The 16999-nt window shown below is 41.0% G+C and overlaps 1 protein-coding gene across 1 annotated transcript in view; it reads left to right on the forward strand.

The window, feature by feature from the left end:
• The window catches only part of shisal1b (shisa like 1b), a 61532-nt gene that overhangs the window by 20831 nt on the left and 23702 nt on the right, over positions 1-16999 (forward strand). Inside the window, exon 2 of the mRNA XM_055934525.1 lies at positions 16295-16492. Coding sequence (XP_055790500.1) covers positions 16426-16492 — 67 coding nt within the window. The 5' untranslated portion in view covers positions 16295-16425. The remainder of the gene's footprint in view (positions 1-16294; positions 16493-16999) is intronic.

Below are 16999 nucleotides of genomic sequence, written 5' to 3' on the forward strand. Positions count from 1 at the left end.
AACTCTGGTAGACCTGAAACAGTTTTCCTCACTTTAAGTTCAAATGTTGTGGTCAGTTGGAGCGCCGGGGCGCACTGCTTTTCATTTCATAGGTCTGCAGTAGCTAAAGCTTAATAATAGCCACACCATACCAAACCTTCACAAATGTTTCTAAACTTTATCAGGGTAATATCAAAAGTAAGACAAGCCATTGTTTATTGTGAAAATACAAGCAGAAGATCAAATGTAAACCAGGGAAAAAAACATACTACCCTCCCCTGTGCCCCCCCCAAAAAATACAAAACCCTCCCCAAAGTAAAATAAAAAGTTTGACAACCCTCCCCTATTTTGGAACACCCCTTCCCCAGTAAATTTAGATCTGTCCCTGTTATTATTTGCAGCTTGTATCTTTTCTTCATATTGAGAAATATTTCCCTTTCTCTGGTCATAGGAGTAACAATATGAATTGTTGCATGAGGCAGAAGTAATGCAGTGCGACTTAATACGTTTCACCATCAGCTGGAAGACTGTGTCCCTTTTCTAGGCATAGGGAGAGAGGAGGGACGGTGAGGCGGGTGAGGGGCAGCCTCACCGCTGTTCCCTCCCCTAAGACTGACCATCAGATTCAGGCCATCAGTCCAGTAAAAAAATCGGCAAATGTTTATGCTTACTCAGCTGTGCGGCACAAGTAATACAATGAATAATCTATTACCAGTGTGATCATGTACCTAAAATGTTGAAATATAATTTCTAAATGGTCTGAGAAGAACAACATTGGCAGGTCAATTCAAGAGTAGCCAATATGCAGTGATAATGTATTGGGCCTATAGCCTGAACCTCATTGCTACAGAACTGTTTATAATTGGTTAATGTTACATATGATTCTTTTTCTAAGTCATGTTTTTTTTAAATGTGAGGGGTATTCTTATCTCTTACTTTTTGGGGGGGATATTTTCTTAAAAGCTGCATTGTTGGTTATGTATTAAGTATTTCACTTTAAGCTACACCTGTTGTATTCGGCTTGCGTTTTGACTCAGAAAGTGATCGAATCAGAAAAGGTTGGTGACAACTGATGTAGGCTGTTGTTGGGTTTTGTTGTGATGTAATATTGTTTAGTCCTGTCTGGACCACAGGAAGAGTGGTTGCTACCTTGGCAGCAGCTAATGGGGATCCTAATATATACAAAAAAATACCAAATACTGGTGTCTGTTCACAAGAAGTGGAACAGCCAGATGATCGAAGGGAAGATGTGACTTCACCTCCACTCTCATCATCAAAGGTTTCAGATCTCTCCCAAGAATGCCATTATCTATTGAAGGAAAGGGACTGTTCTCTAAGTCAAGATCACGCAGAACACAAGTAGTATTATCCACAGTGATTAGGTTTAAACAAAGGACTGAAAAAGCATGAGCGAGTGGATAAAATGATCATCCATAATTTTGTAATCCATGCTCAGAGGGACATTATTTTCTCATTATCTGTTTGTTGATGTTCAGTGTGTAACATAATCTTTTTACCAACGTTGTTTATTTTCTCCAGATTAGATTTCAATGCATGAGGCATATTCAGGACTTCCCCCCCCTATTGTGTTCTTCAGTTCTTTGACAATGTTCTCTTCTCTCTCCCTTTACACCAGACCATGTGGTTTAAAAGAGAACCCTCACTGACAGACAGGATGGCACAGGGACAGCAGGAACCACAGATAAAAGAGGAGTGTCTGTGAGAGAGTAGGTTTCTGTCTCTTTGTGATCCAGATCCACTGATGTGCCTGGCAGCTGCTTTTGATAATCAAATGATATTCACGGAAAAACTGCACAAAATGACAGACTGAGACGACTAGTGTACATAAAACAGAACGTCATATTTCTGCTGTAGTAGTGACTGTAGTTGTGTGTTTGGATAATGATCAAGAGAATGTGATTCATTATAAGATATGTTATTTATGACTCATTTTGATATCTGGAACAGATATTGTATTATAATGAGCCATCTTCACCACCGTTATCATCCATACTTGTTGGAAAAACATTGTGTGAAATCCTGCAAAAAGTAATCACAATGGAATTCAGCCAATATCTATGAGCCGGTATATGTACAGAAACAATTTGAAGGGACATTTAGAGCATGCAATAATGGAGTGCTTCATCGCAGTACATAACTTTTATTGTTTGTGTAAAGTTCCATCACCTCACCCTGACTTAGAAGGTAAGCTAGCTGTGTTTCGGGTCATTAAGAGGACAAACAGACAAGCTCAGTAATGAGGTGTGATTCCTCAGTAAAGGCCCAGTCACCCAACACTTCACTTAACAATCTCTCTGGAAAACGGGCTCTGGCTGGAAGAGGTCTCCTTTCCGCTTTGGTTTTCTAACAGTCCATATAAATCTCCTGCCAAAATGCCATTAGTGTTTGGAACCCAGAGTAAAGTGATAGAATGTGGATATTACCTTCTGTCAGAGTAAGAGTGAGTTCCAGAAGCAGTGTTTTTTGAGGCATGTTTGTGACCTTTGCCCTCCCAGTGACCTCTGTGACCTGGTGGTGGTGTGAGCTGTCTGGGACTATCTATTGTGATGGCTCTGTGTCTGGGTTATCTGCTGTGCCAAAACCAACACTCCTATACATAGACCTCTGATAACAGGGTGTAGTACCCTTTTTAGGCCTGTTAGGGACTTGAAACCAAGAGGAATTTGAGGTATGAATATCTTGTTAGAATGATATATCATTAAAATTAAAGTTTTCACTGAGCATCAAAAGATGTTGTAGACTAGCATTACCCACACTAAGCCATTCTCATAACATCATGTTGGTCTATGTGACTCGAGAATGTTGATGCAATAAACCATTGGGGAATAACTAAGATTATCTAGACGTTAGGGGACGATTTCAATTTGAATTAATGTTGCATTCATTTCTGTCTCTATGACATTGGATTCCATATTTAAAATTCCTATCAGGCTATTTGTCCATGGGTTAGGAGTATATTTAGAGGCTAGGGTCAGAGGATGATGTGGTGGAGGCAGGCCAAAATAAATTAATTCAGCCCAAAGCACGGTGTCAGAGAGAATCCAAACAAACGTAGACTGGTTGTGTCTGGGAGATACTGTACTTCCCCGTCTGCGCCTATCAAAGTCCACATACAGGGATAGGACATCTCTCTGGAGGACATTTTTCTGGGTACCCATAGCCAAAGTCCTGCTTCTGCAGTTGAGTCCGGCTACTTGCCCAAACTATAAATACTGTAACTGAATTTAATTTACATACTGACTGAGATTAATTACTTGATATCAATCTCCCCTAAAGCTCCATTTCTTCCTAGAAGAACATTTTCAGAAGAACATTTTCAGCAGAGAACATTTTCAGAAGAACATTTTCAGCGGAGAACATTTTAAGAAGAACATTTTCAGCGGAGAACATTTTAAGAAGAACATTTTCAGAAGAACATTTTCAGCGGAGAACATTTTCAGAAGAACATTTTCAGCGGAGAACATTTTCAGAAGAACATTTTCAGAAGAACATCTTCAGCGGAGAACATTTTCAGAAGAACATTGTCAGAGGAGAACATTTTCAGAAGAGAGCAATGCACATCTTAAATTGCACTCAAAGGGATTCCTAGAACTTGCTAGAAGTGTAGATTCATAGCCTTCGATGTGACTCACAACAACAATACAATGCTGCCCCTCACCAGTCAGCTAGTCAACACTCTTATCTGGCTGCCTCACGCTCACATGATCAAAGCACAAAATATCATAACCAGTGAAATCTATCCATGCTTTTCAGTGAGGTCAAGAGGCAGCACTGAAAGAGAATTTCAGTCAGCAGCTGCTTCCTTTGTGTTTATCATACTCCACTTCCATTTGCTTCATTTACTTTGCCTGCCTTTTGACAGGGATCTCTAATAATAGCCCAGAGAATTCCTCACTCTCTCCCAGGTACTGTACATAGCTACACAAAGTATAAAGAAGTGAACCATAGTATTTTATATCCTGTGGGAGGCATGGGCTTTAGTAGATAGTAGGGAGTAAAGAAGTACAGCTTGCATTATGATAGGGGCTCTAATACATTCCAATCCCCAACCTACTTTAAAGCCTTGATTATATAATTAATTCAAGTTGTTAGACTCCAGTAGCTGGCTCATTACAAAATCTCTCAGCTGCTTGCATATTTTTGTCACTGAGTGAGAAGGGCACCAAAAGGAAATCATATGCAATTGAATTCTCAGTTGGCCCAGAAAGAATTAAGAGCAGGTCAGCTCAAATCCTCTGGGTGGCTTTTACACATTACTTTTATATCATTTTTAATGTTTCACGCATATGGATATGTCAATTAATTAAAAACATAGTCAAGTCAAGTCAAGCTTTAGTCAAGATTTGAGCAAACTTCATATTGCTACTGGAGCAGGAATCTGCCAATAAGATATTGAGCTATTCTAAGACATAGAAAATATTCATTAGCGATGTGACAATATTATTTCTCATATGTAATTAAGCTCAGAATAGTTGGTTTGCCATAATTCCCAACTTCCAGCCTTTCCAAACAAACAGAAACCCACTTTTCATATCTACCCTTGAGGATTCTGATAGATGAAGCGAGAAGAATGAGCGGTGTGTGGGATGTGGGAGGGACAGCGTATTCTCTCCACAGACACATCTCAGCAGGTAGGAAAACAACAGGCCTCCAGCTGAATTGATTTGGATTACAGGGCTGCTTCTTCTGATTGTGTCAACTTTATAAAGTGCTACATGCCGAAAACAAGCCTACCATGCAGGCACACAATTCAGCAGCCCATTAAAGTAGGGTGGGCCACATTCACCTCGAAAACAACATACTCCCTGCCATGGAAACCCCGCCGTGTTGTTCCATTGTGGCTGTTCTTTTTTTAGGCAACAATTTTTTTTCATTTCCTGTTCACTACCACAGATAATTACTCACTAGACAGAGCAATAACCACTCTCCCCCCCGTCTCTTTTGTGAGAGGTTTCCCAGGCAACCTCAAGCTGCTAGTCCACTTGCATTTGCACCCTAATGTCTTTTATGTTTTATTTTGAGGTTTTGATTTTTTTTGAAAACAGAGCGATCTACGTCAGAGCTGTCACTATGGGAACAGCAGGCGTGGTGTACACAAGCCCCTCAGACCATTTTTCAAACAATCAACCCAATACCCTTTAACCAAAGGATGCCTTCATCCAATCAATGCTTCGTAGACAACAGGTGTAGACTAACAGTGAAATGCTTGCTTCCCAACAAAGCAGAGAGAAAAATCTGAGAGAAAAATCGATAACTTGGCTAAATACACATGTTACCGGTACAAAGTCGATGTGCAGGGAGGGGTACGAGGTAATTGAGGTAGATATGTACATATAGGTAGGGATAAAGTGACTAGGCAACAGGATAGATAATAAGCAGTTGCAACAGCATATGTTATGAGTATAAAATAGTTTGTGCAAAGGGGGGTCAATCTACACAGTCCAGGTAGCTATTTGGTTAACTATTTAGCTGTCTTATGGCTTGGGGTTAGAAGCTGTTCAGGGTCCTGTTGGCTCCAGACTTGGTGCATCGGTACCGCTTGCCGTGCGGTAGGAAGGAGAACAGTCTATGACTTGGGTGGCTGGAGTCTTTGACCATTTTTAGGGCCTTCCTCTGACACCACCTGGTATAGAGTTCCTGGATGGCAGGGAGCTCGTCCACAGTGATGTATTGGGCGGTACGCAGTACCCTCTGTAGCACATTCCATTTGTGTGCAAATGAGGTAAGATTAGGGAGGTAAGGAAGTAAATAGGCCGTAGTGGCGAAGTAATTACAATTTAGCAATTAAACACTAGAGTGATAGATGTGCAGAAGATGAATGTGCAAGTAGAGATACTGGTGTGTAAAGGAGCAAAAGAAACAAAAACAATATGGGGATGAGGTAGTTGGATGGGCTATTTACAGATGGGCTATGTACAGGTGCAATGATCTGTGAGCTGCTCTGACAGCTGATGCTTAAAGTTAGTGAGGGAGATATGAGTCTCCAGCTTCTGTGATTATTGCAATTCGTTCCAGTCATTGGCATCAGAGAACTGGAAGAAAAGGTGGCCAAACGTGGAATAGGCTTTGGGGGTAACCAGTGAAATATACCTGCTGGAGCGCGTGCTACGGATGGGTGCTGCTATGGTGACCAGTGAGCTGAGATAAAGTGGAGCTTTACCTAGCAAAGACTTATAGATGACCTGGAGCCAGAGGGTTTGGTGACAAATATGAGAAATATGAAGCGATGGCCAGCCAACAAGAGCATACAGGTTGCAGTGTTGGGTAGTATATGGGGCCTTGGTGACAAAACGTATGGCACTGTGATAGACTGCATCCAATTTGCTAAGTATTGTGTTGGAGGCTATTTTGTAAATGACATCGCCAAATTCAAGGATCAGTAGGATAATCAGTATTACGAGCGTATGTTTGGCAGCATGAGTGAAGGATGCTTTCTTGCGAAATCGGAAGCCGATTCTAGATTTAATTTTGGATTGAAGATGCCCTTCTCTAGGGTAGGGGGCAGCATTCGGAATTTTGGATGAAAAGCGTGCCCAAATTAAACTGCTTGCTACTCAGGCCCAGAAGATAGGATATGCATATAATTGGTAGATTTGAATAGAACACACTCTAAAGTTTCCAGAATTGTTAAAATAGTGTCTCTGAGTATAACAGAACTGATTTGGAAGGCGAAAACCTGAGAAAAATCCATCCAGGAAGTAGGATTTTTATTTTTTTGTAGTTTTCTATTCAATGCCATTACAGTATCCTTTGACTTAGGACTCAAATTGCAGTTCCTATGCCTTCCACTAGATGTCAACAGTCTATAGAAATTGTTTCAGGCTTGCATTCTGAAAAATGAGGGAGTAAGAGCAGTCTGAATGAGTGGAACCTGCAGTGTCACAGAGCTTTTTCATGCGCACGACCGAGAGAGTGCCTGTCTTGTTTACCTTATATATTGACGGCGTTATTGTCCGGTTGAAATATTATCGATTGTTTAGGCTAAAAACAACCTGAGGATTGAATATAAACATCGTTTGACATGTTTCTATGAACTTTAAGGATACAATTTTGTTGTTTTGTCTGCCTGTTGTGACTGTGTTTGTGGATTACATGTGGATTACTGAAGAAAACACGCGAACAAACCAGAGGTTTTTGGATATAAAGAGAGACTTTATTGAACAAAACAAACATTTATTAAGTAAATGAATGTCTTCTGAGTGCAACCATATGAAGATCATCAAAGGTAAGGGATTAATTTTATCTCTATTTCTGACTTGTGTAACTCTTCTACTTGGCTGGTTACTGTTTGTAATGATTTGTCTGCTGGGCGATGTTCTCAAATAATCGTAAGGTATGCTTTTGCCGTAAAGTCTTTTTGAAATCTGACACCGTGGTTGGATTCACAAGAAGTTCATCTTTAACAAACAGATCACCGACCATTTCGAATCCCACCGTACCTTCTCCACTATGTAATCTGGTTTCCGAGCTGGTCATGGGTGCACCTCAGACACGCTCAAGGTCCTAAACGATATCATAACAGCCATCGATAAAAGACAATACTGTGCAGCCGCATTCATCGACCTGGCCAAGGCTTTCGACTCTGTAATTCACCACATTCTTATTGGTAGACTCAACAGCCTTGATTTCTCAAATTACTGCCTCGCCTGGTTCACCAACTACTTCTCAGACAGAGTTCAGTGTGTCAAATTGGAGGACCTGTTGTCCGGACCTCTGGCAGTCTCTATGGGGGTGACACAGTGTTCAATTCTCGGGCCGACTCTTTTCTCTGTATACATCAATGATGTCACTCTTGCTGTTGGTGATTCTCTGATCCACCTCTACGCAGACGACACCATTCTGTATACTTCTGACCCTTCTTTGGACACTGTGTTAACAACCCTCCAGACGAGCTTCAATGCCATACAACTCTCCTTCAGTGGCCTCCAACTGCTCTTAAATGCAAGTAAAACTAAATGCAAGCTCTTCAACCGATCTCTGCCTGCAGTTCTGACTTAGAATATGTGGACAATTACAAATACCTAGGTGTCTCATTAGACTGTAAACTCTCCTTCCAGACTCATATTAATTAAAACCTCACTAGGGTATGTGGGACGCTAGCGTCCAGTGAAATTGCAGAGTGCCCAATTCAAATACAGAAATACTCATTATAAAAATTCAGAAAACATACAAGTATTTTACATAGGTTTAACTTGGCTTTCGAAGACCTTAGAAAGGCAGGGTAGGATAGATATAGATCTGCAACAGTTTGGGTCTAGAGTGTCTCCCCCTTTGAAGAGGGGGATGACTGCGGCAGCTTTCCAATCTTTGGGGATCTCAGACGATACCAAAGAGAGGTTGAACAGACTAGTAATAGGGGTTGCAACAATTGCGGCGTGAATGCTCAGTTTCCTGTGTGCAGGCAGCTAACCTTATTTCCCCACAAACTCACTCCTCTTGTGTCTCATTATTTAAGCAATAAGGCCCGGGGGGGTTGTGCTATATGGCTATTATACCACGGCTAAGGGCTGTTCTTATGCACAACGCAACGCAGAGCTGCCTGGACGCAGCCCTTAGCCGTGGTATATTGGCCATATATCACAACCCCCCGAGGTGCCTTATTGCTATTATAAACTAGTTACCAACATAAGTAGAGCAGTTAAAATAAATGTTTTGTCGTACCAGTGGTATATGGTCTGATATACCACGGCTGTCAGCAAATCAGCATTCAGGGCTCGAACCACCCATTTTATAATTCATTGTATGACATCATACATAGTTGCCTAGGATGTAGCGTAACAATTGAACCGCTAATCAACAGCAAATCAAATAGAAGTCTCTATGCAGAATGCAATATTCTTTCTAGCCCTCAAAAATATATTAACTTATGAGATGAACAATACTCAAGAGCACAATGTGTTACTGGCTGGAAGCAAATGTTTGATCAAAAACAAGACAAGAAAAAAAAATTGAAAAACACTAAAGAGTGTCTCTTTCTCTGAATTTTTTTGCAATCCGCTAACAGCAGAAAACTGTTGTTTTTTCTTATCAACCAACTGACATGTCTGGGTCTGTCTGGTAGTAATCTAGACTTCATAGTGGATGCTGGAGTAATTGGTAACATATCCTGCTTCTGTTTGATTATCTGCCCAGCCCTGAAAAAATAGCAATTGCATAATTCTGTAATAGGTTTATATAATTGATAATGGTGTGCTGGTCCTTAATTTGTGCTGCTCCTCAGCAAGTGATGCTGACATTTCAATCAGATTTATTCAGTTGTTGTTTAGATAAAATAGCTAGAATATTCTGTCAGTTTGCGTTACATCTCAGGACTGTGTTCAGCATGATGCAAACAGTCTCCACACTGCCTCTCCATCTGTAGCATGTATGTGCACTATGTGTGTTCAGCAACAGAGATGTCAGTCTCTCGCTCTGTGGATGTGTGGCCACATTTGATAGATGTAGTAAAGCTGGGATCTAATGACTGTCATTGACACACAAGCCATGTGTGTGTGTGTGTGTGTGTGTGTGTGTGTGTGTGTGTGTGTGTGTGTGTGTGTGTGTGTGTGTGTGTGTGTGTGTGTGTGTGTGTGTGTGTGTGTGTGTGTGTGTGTGTGTGTGTGTGTGTGTGTGTGTGTGTGTGTGTATTTCGTATTTATTAAGATCCCCAATTATCTGCTGCCGAGGCAGCGGCTACTCTTCCTGGGGACCAAATAGGAAACAACACAACAAATAAAATACATAATATACATAAATATACACAGCACTACATTTACATTACAATTTAACTATTCAGCAGACACTCCCATCCAGAGCGACCCACAGCTAGTGCATTCATGTTAAGATAGCCAGGTGAGAAAACCACATTTCACAGTCGTATACCAACCACATATCACACACATAATAGAATGCAAAATACAATACAAAATACAATGCAAAATTCAATACAAAATACAATGCAAAATACAATGCAAAATACAATACAAAATACAGTGCAAAATACAATGCAAAATACAATACAAAATACAATGCAAAATGCCTAAATTCTGTGTCTCTCCACAGTCCCCGTCGTGTCGAAAAGTGTTTTTTAAATTTAATACTGTATTTAATACTGTGTGTTTTCCAGCCCCTGTTCTGGACCTGGGGACCGTGAAGAGACTTTTGGCTGCATGTCTTGTGTTGTACCGATGAGTGTTCTCAACTTTGTGTGTGTGCGTGTGTGTGCGTGTGTGTGTGTGTGTGTGTGTGTGTGTGTGTGTGTGTGTGTGTGTGTGTGTGTGTGTGTGTGTGTGTGTGTGTGTGTGTGTGTGTGTGTGTGTGTGTGTGTGTGTGTGTGTGTGTGAAGTAATTTTTAAAAATATATTTCACGTGCACAAGTACAGTGAAATGCATTTCTTGCATGTATGTGTGTGTATGTGTGCCTTTCTTTTTCTTGCATGTGGATGTGTGTGCGTTGCCTGAGCGCTTGTGGGTGCGTATGTGCACATGCATGTGTGTGTATGTGTGTCGGGAAGAGGGGTTCTTCTTGACTTACATTAAGCTAGTTATGTAAACCTCCTTTATCCACATGTGATTCTTTGTTGATAAGAAATACAACACCGGGGGATTAAAATACCATATCTGTTTGTACCGTGTAGACAAATAAGACAGCATTAGAGACAAAGGGGGTGATTCCACAGGACAATATGAAAAAATGCAGAATCCATGTAAATCCAAAACGAAGGAGGATCTTCAAAGGAGGGTAATCCCTGGTCATGTTGTTGTCTGACAGAACACGATAACTCTCTCTCTCTCTCTCTCTCTCTCTCTCTCTCTCTCTCTCTCTCTCTCTCTCTCTCTCTCTCTCTCTCTCTCTCTCTCTCTCTCTCTCTCTCTCTCTCTCTCTCTCTCTCTCTCTCTCTCTCTCTCTCTCTCTCTCTCTCTCTCTCTCTCTCTCTCTCTCTCTCTCTCTCTCTCTCTCTCTCTCTCTCTCCAGAGTCTCTCTGACTGTCCCTCTGAGGAGGAGGAACAGCCTAAAGTAAACAAGCATTCGGAAAGTATTCAGACCCCTTGACTTGTTCCACATTTTGTTACGTACTAGCCTTATTCTAAAATGGATTAAATAAATGTTTTTCCTCATTAATCTACACACAATACCTCATAATGACAAAACAAAAACAGGTTATTATAAATGTTTGCACATTTATAAAACATAAAATAAATATTTACATACAGTGGCAAGAAAAAGTATGTGAACCCTTTGGAATTATTGAAATCTCTGCATAAACATCCTAACATCTCTGATGACGAGTCTACGATACGTAAAACAATAAACAAGAATGGTGTTTATGGGGGGACACAACAGAAGAAGCCACTGCTGTCCAAAAAAACCATTGCTGCACGTCTGAAGTTCACAAAAGAGCATCTGGATGTTCCACAGCGCTACTGCCAAAATATTCTGTGGAGAGATGAAACTAAAGTTGAGTTGTTTGGAAGGAACACACACTATGTGTGTAGAAAAAAAGGCACAGCACACTAACATCTAAACCTCATCCCAACTGTAAAGTATGGTGGAGGGAGCATCATGGTTTGGAGCTGCTTTGCTGCCTCAGGGCCTGGACAGCTTGCTATCTTCGACGGAAATTAATTCTCAAGTTTAAGAAGACATTTAGCAGGAGAATGTAATACTATCTGTCTGCCAATTGAAGCTCAACAAAAGTTGGGTGATGCAACAGGACAACGACCCAAAACACAGAAGTATAACAAAAACAGAATGGCTTCAACAGAAGAAGTTCTGGAGTGGCCCAGTCAGAGACCTGACCTCAACGCAATTGAGATGCTGTGGCATGACCTCAAGAGAGCGGTTCCCACCAGACATCTCAAGAATATTGCTGAACTGAAACAATTTTGTAAAGAGGAATGGTCCAAAATTCCTCCTGACCGCAGGTCTGATCCGCAACTACAGAAAACATTTGGTTGAGGTTATTGCTGCCAAAGGAGGGTCAACCAGTTATTAAATCCAATGGATTTTTTTTTTCACATACTTCTCCACCCTGCACTGTGAATGTTTACACATGTTTACACATGTTCAATAAAGACATGAAAACGTATAATTGTTATTATTATTATTATACATTTCAGCAGACTGTGTTTGTCTATTGTTGTGATTAAGATGAAGATCAGATAAAATAGACTCTTTGCTATGAGACTCGACATTGAGCTCAGGTGCATCCTGTTTCCATTGATCATCCTTGAAGTGTTTCTACCTGTGGTAAATTCAATTGATTGGACATGATTTGGAAAGGCACACACCTGTCTATATAAGGTCCCACAGTTGACAGTTGGGGGAGAAGGGTCTTGGTCAGGGAGGTGACCAAGAAACCAATGATCACTCTGACAGAGCTCCAGAGTTCCTCTGTAGAGATGGGAGAACCTTCCAGAAGGACAACCATTCCTGCAGCACTCCACTAATCAGGCCTTTATGGTAGTGGCCAGACGGAAACCACTCCTCAGTAAAAGGCACATGACAGCCCGCTTAGAGTTTGCCAAAAGGCACATAAAGGACTCTCAGACCATGAGAAACAAGATTCTTTGGTCTGATGAAACCAAGATTGAACTGTTTGGCCTGAATGCCAGCATCACATCTGGAGGAAACCTGGCACCATCCCTATGGTGAAGCATGGTGGTGGCAGAATCATGCTGTGGGGAAGTTTTTCAGCGGCAGGGACTGGCAGACTAGTCAGAATCGAGAGAAAGATGAATGGAGCAAAGTACAGAGAGATCCTTGATGAAAACCTGCCCCGGAGTGCTCAAGATCTCAGACTGGGGTGAATGTTCACCTTTCAACAGGACAACAACCCTAACCACACAGCAAAGACAACGCAGCAGTTGCTTTGGGACAAGTCTCTGAATGTACTTGAGTGGCCCAGCCAGAGCACAGACTTGAATCTGATCAAACATCAGAGACTTGAAAATAGCTGTGCAGCAACGCTCCCCATCCAACCTGACAGAGCTTGAGAGGATCTGCAGAGAACAATGGGAGAAACTCCCCCAAATACAGGTGTGCCAAGCTTGTAGCATCATACCCAAGAAGACTCGAGGCTGTAATCGCTGCCAAAGGTGCTTCAACAAAGTACTGAGTAAAGGATCTGAATACTTATGTAAATGTGATATTTTAGTTTTTGCTTTGTCATTATGGGGTGTTGTGTGTAGTATGATCAGGGTTGGGTAGGTTACTTTCTAAATGTAATCCTTTACAGTTACTAGTTACCTGTCCAAAATTGTAATCAGTAACGTAACCTTTTGATTACCTAAACTCAGTAATGTAATTTAGAGGTATTAGAAGAAGACAAAAATATATGTTACCAATTGAATGACATCTATTGCAGGATAAATCAATGTTAATGTTTACATAGCTGGCCATATATGGATGGATGTTAAATTGTACTTTATGGGTTGCTTATGTATACTTCTTCTAACCCATGACTTTCTACTACATTAAATTATACCTTTACATTAATATATATAATTTAAAGTTCAAACATTAATGTAGCAACTACAGATTGCCCCTTTAAGTCTATCAAACGTGTGCGAGTTTGAGCAAGTGTCCATTAGGCCTATGGATTTAAAAAGATTATCAGCATGAATTAGATTGAGCAATAAAAGCCCCATTTTTATTCCATAGGCTGGGATCAACACACTAGGCAGCTGTTGCAAGAGTGCATTTTTCACTGGCTGTCCCTGGTTTCAAAAACAATGATTGATAGGTAGCTTAAACTTCTTGAATTCAACCATTATTGGGTTCAAATACACATTTAGATTTGTGAACAGCCATCCACAACAACCACAATCCGTAAGGCGCAAATAGCTAAATCAGAGAGTAGAAGTGTGATTTACATCGATGTGCTATGTAGATATCAGTAATAAATGCTATCCGTACTGCTGTAGACTACACCACTGCTGTCATCCTTACCTCCAAGCGTTTATTCAAATTGGATAATCTTTGGATGCCGAAAGCAGTTTCACCATTGGAAGACATAGCTTGGACTGTAGCCTTCAAAAACCTATTCCTGCTCTTTTCCCGCGATCCATCAAACACATTTGGTGTGTCATCATAGTGGTCTTTGACTTGTGGTCAGACTCGCTCAGGTGGAACAAACTTAAACATACACCTTTTTTCAATGCTGATTTGAATGTCATTGAGAAAACAGGGAACTGTCAAAGATGTTTTCCTGCAAACATCCTTTCTGAATTTCAAAATAATCCTCGAAAGTATCTGTAGTCCGATTACAATGTTTTTGCGAGTAACATAACAGATTACAGTTTTTGTAATCCCTTACATGTAATGTAATCCGTTACTCCCCAACCCTGAGTATGATGAGGGGGAAAAAACAATTGAATCCATTTTAGAAGAAGACTGTAACGTAACAAAATGTGGAAAAAGTCAAAGGGGTCTGAATACTTTCCGTATGCATTGCATATGGCACATACAGTATTTTCCATGTATTGCACTGTGATGGCCATCTGGGTTTGGTTTTGTTCCAACAACATACATTGCACCTTTCTTGTCAGGGACAGGGCTATATATACTGCATCAAACAGGACCAGGTATGAGCAGAATGACAGAAATCAGAGTGGCAGAGACCAACAATCTCAGCAGACCAACCTGGACTCATGGGTAGATGTAACATAGTAAATGAAAATCCAGGACACTCAAATTAGCATGATATGTTATGTTTGGTATGGAATGTATTAATTTGTGGATGTCCATCATCCATTTTGATTGATACGAATTACAATTCATATGAAATTAATTACAATTAGTATGATATGCTACTAATTGCAATTCTTATAACATGTTACGAATTTGAAATATGTATGTTACGAATTCCAATTTGTTGTTGCTAACGTTAGCTAGTTGGCCAGGTTGCTAGCTAGGCTAAGGGTTAAGGTTAGGGTTGAGGTTATGACTTAGGTTAATGTGTTAAGGTTACGGTTAGGGGAAGTGTTAGCTAACATGCTAAATAGTTGCAATGTAGCTAACAAGTAGTAAGTAGTAGCAAAGTTGCTAATCAGCTAAAATTCTGAAGTTGTCCGTGATGAGACTTGAACACGCAACCGTTGGATTGCTAGACGTTTGTGATATACAGTTACCCATCCACCCCGCTCAACCACCCTCTTTTTGTTTTATCCTGAAGTAACCTTCTGTCTTATGAAACATACCATACTAATTTGAGTGTGTTGGATTTCATTTACTATGTTATGCCTAGTCTGTGAGACCAGGCTGAGCAGACAGACATCCAGATATTCTGTCTCTTGAACTCAAGTCAATATTATGAAGCAGGAAGCATCCTCACTAGGCTTTCTCCTCTTCCCCGTGATAGATGTAGAATCCTCCTAGCATGAACACAGGTGTACACTGCTAGATAAGTGTTTCCTAGCTCAGATGAGCAGGATGATATTGTCACACTAACTTTGCGCAATCTAAAACCCTTCATGCTTATTCAGAGTGTTTGATGACAAAGTCTGTGACGCGCTCCACAATCAACTCAAATTAGCATACATTTTACATTTGGCAATCTCAGATGAACATAAAATCAACAGGAACACACAGTGACCATTTGTTCAAGAGCAGAAAATAACAGTCCTCAACCTCACTAAGATAAAACAGTTTCTCCTAAGCCATTTATCTAATTTAGCCACATTGTACGGACGTCGGACGGGTATGATAGAGTGGTGCGATGCGAATGCTAGCCTCCACGTGCCTCGCGGGGACACTCAGAATTGAAAATCTCTCTTCTTCAATTCTGTGTGCCCCAGCCAGGCCTGTGGAGGCTCCCATTAGCATCGCACCAGTTCACGGGTATGATAGAGTGGTGCGATGCTAATGGGAGCCTCCATAGGCCTGGATGGGGCACACAGAATTGAAGAAGAGAGACTTTGACCTGGTGCATGAACTGGTGCGATGCATCATCACCAACAGGCTCATCTCGAACAGCTCTGTAGCCAAACGGGGTCCTCTTCTAACAGAGAGAGCACTTTATGTGATTTATCACAAGCACTCCCATTGATCGGAACTATTAGAGGGCTGGAAAAAAGAGCCAACTCATTTTGGTGCATGGTGAGTGCTGCAAGGCACAATTGTCTAATCAGAGCAAATAACCTGTGGCAAGATTTATGTTATTTGATCAAAAGCTTATTTTCTCTCCTTAGTTACTGTAGCCCTTAGTTACTGTAGCCCTTAGTTACTGTAGCTCACAATAGGCTTTATACGTAATAATCATGATCATTAATTTAATTGAATTAATTGATTGATTGGTTTTCTTTCTCTGTCCAGGTGTCCGGTTGGACAACAGCAGCCATGTGATCGGGGGTGGCAGAGAGCAAAGAATGTCCAGGAGGTTCAGCTAAAGCAGCCCTGCAGTGAGAATCTCCCCCTCTGGCGCCTGTTTTCATGAGGACCCGAAGATGACTGTCACCAGCCGGCAGTCCTTGAATGTCCTGACAGTCATCTTTCTCCTGCTGTCCACTGCAGGTCAGTGCGGTTTAATACACCTTTTTGCTATGGTGTGTGTGTGTGTGTGTGTGTGTGTGTGTGTGTGTGTGTGTGTGTGTGTGTGTGTGTGTGTGTGTGTGTGTGTGTGTGTGTGTGTGTGTGTGTGTGTGTGTGTGTGTGTGTGTGTGTGTGTGTGTGTGTGTGTGTGTGTGTGTTAAAGTATATAGTCTCTTCGCACAGTTGCCTGTGAGCCTGGCAAGTGAGATTGGTGTATGACTGTCACGGAACAGTATTCTGCATGGTAAAACATCGATGTTGATTACTGTAACTAATCTGCATTTGTGAAACTGTATGTCGGTAACTGTAATGCACATTATAAAACAACGTGAGGTTTTATAGTATGCAAAGAACTTTATTTTGGTTTATAGGTTCAGCTCACAGGTTGAGGTTTTTTTCAGCTCACAGGTTGAGGTTGTAAACGGAACATAAGAGCCAACCTGTTTACTGTAGAATCCTAAAACTGGGTAGGTGTTAATGTAACTAACA

This window comes from Salvelinus fontinalis, chromosome 9 (genome assembly GCF_029448725.1).
Source record: "Salvelinus fontinalis isolate EN_2023a chromosome 9, ASM2944872v1, whole genome shotgun sequence".
NCBI classification, from domain to species: domain Eukaryota; kingdom Metazoa; phylum Chordata; class Actinopteri; order Salmoniformes; family Salmonidae; genus Salvelinus; species Salvelinus fontinalis.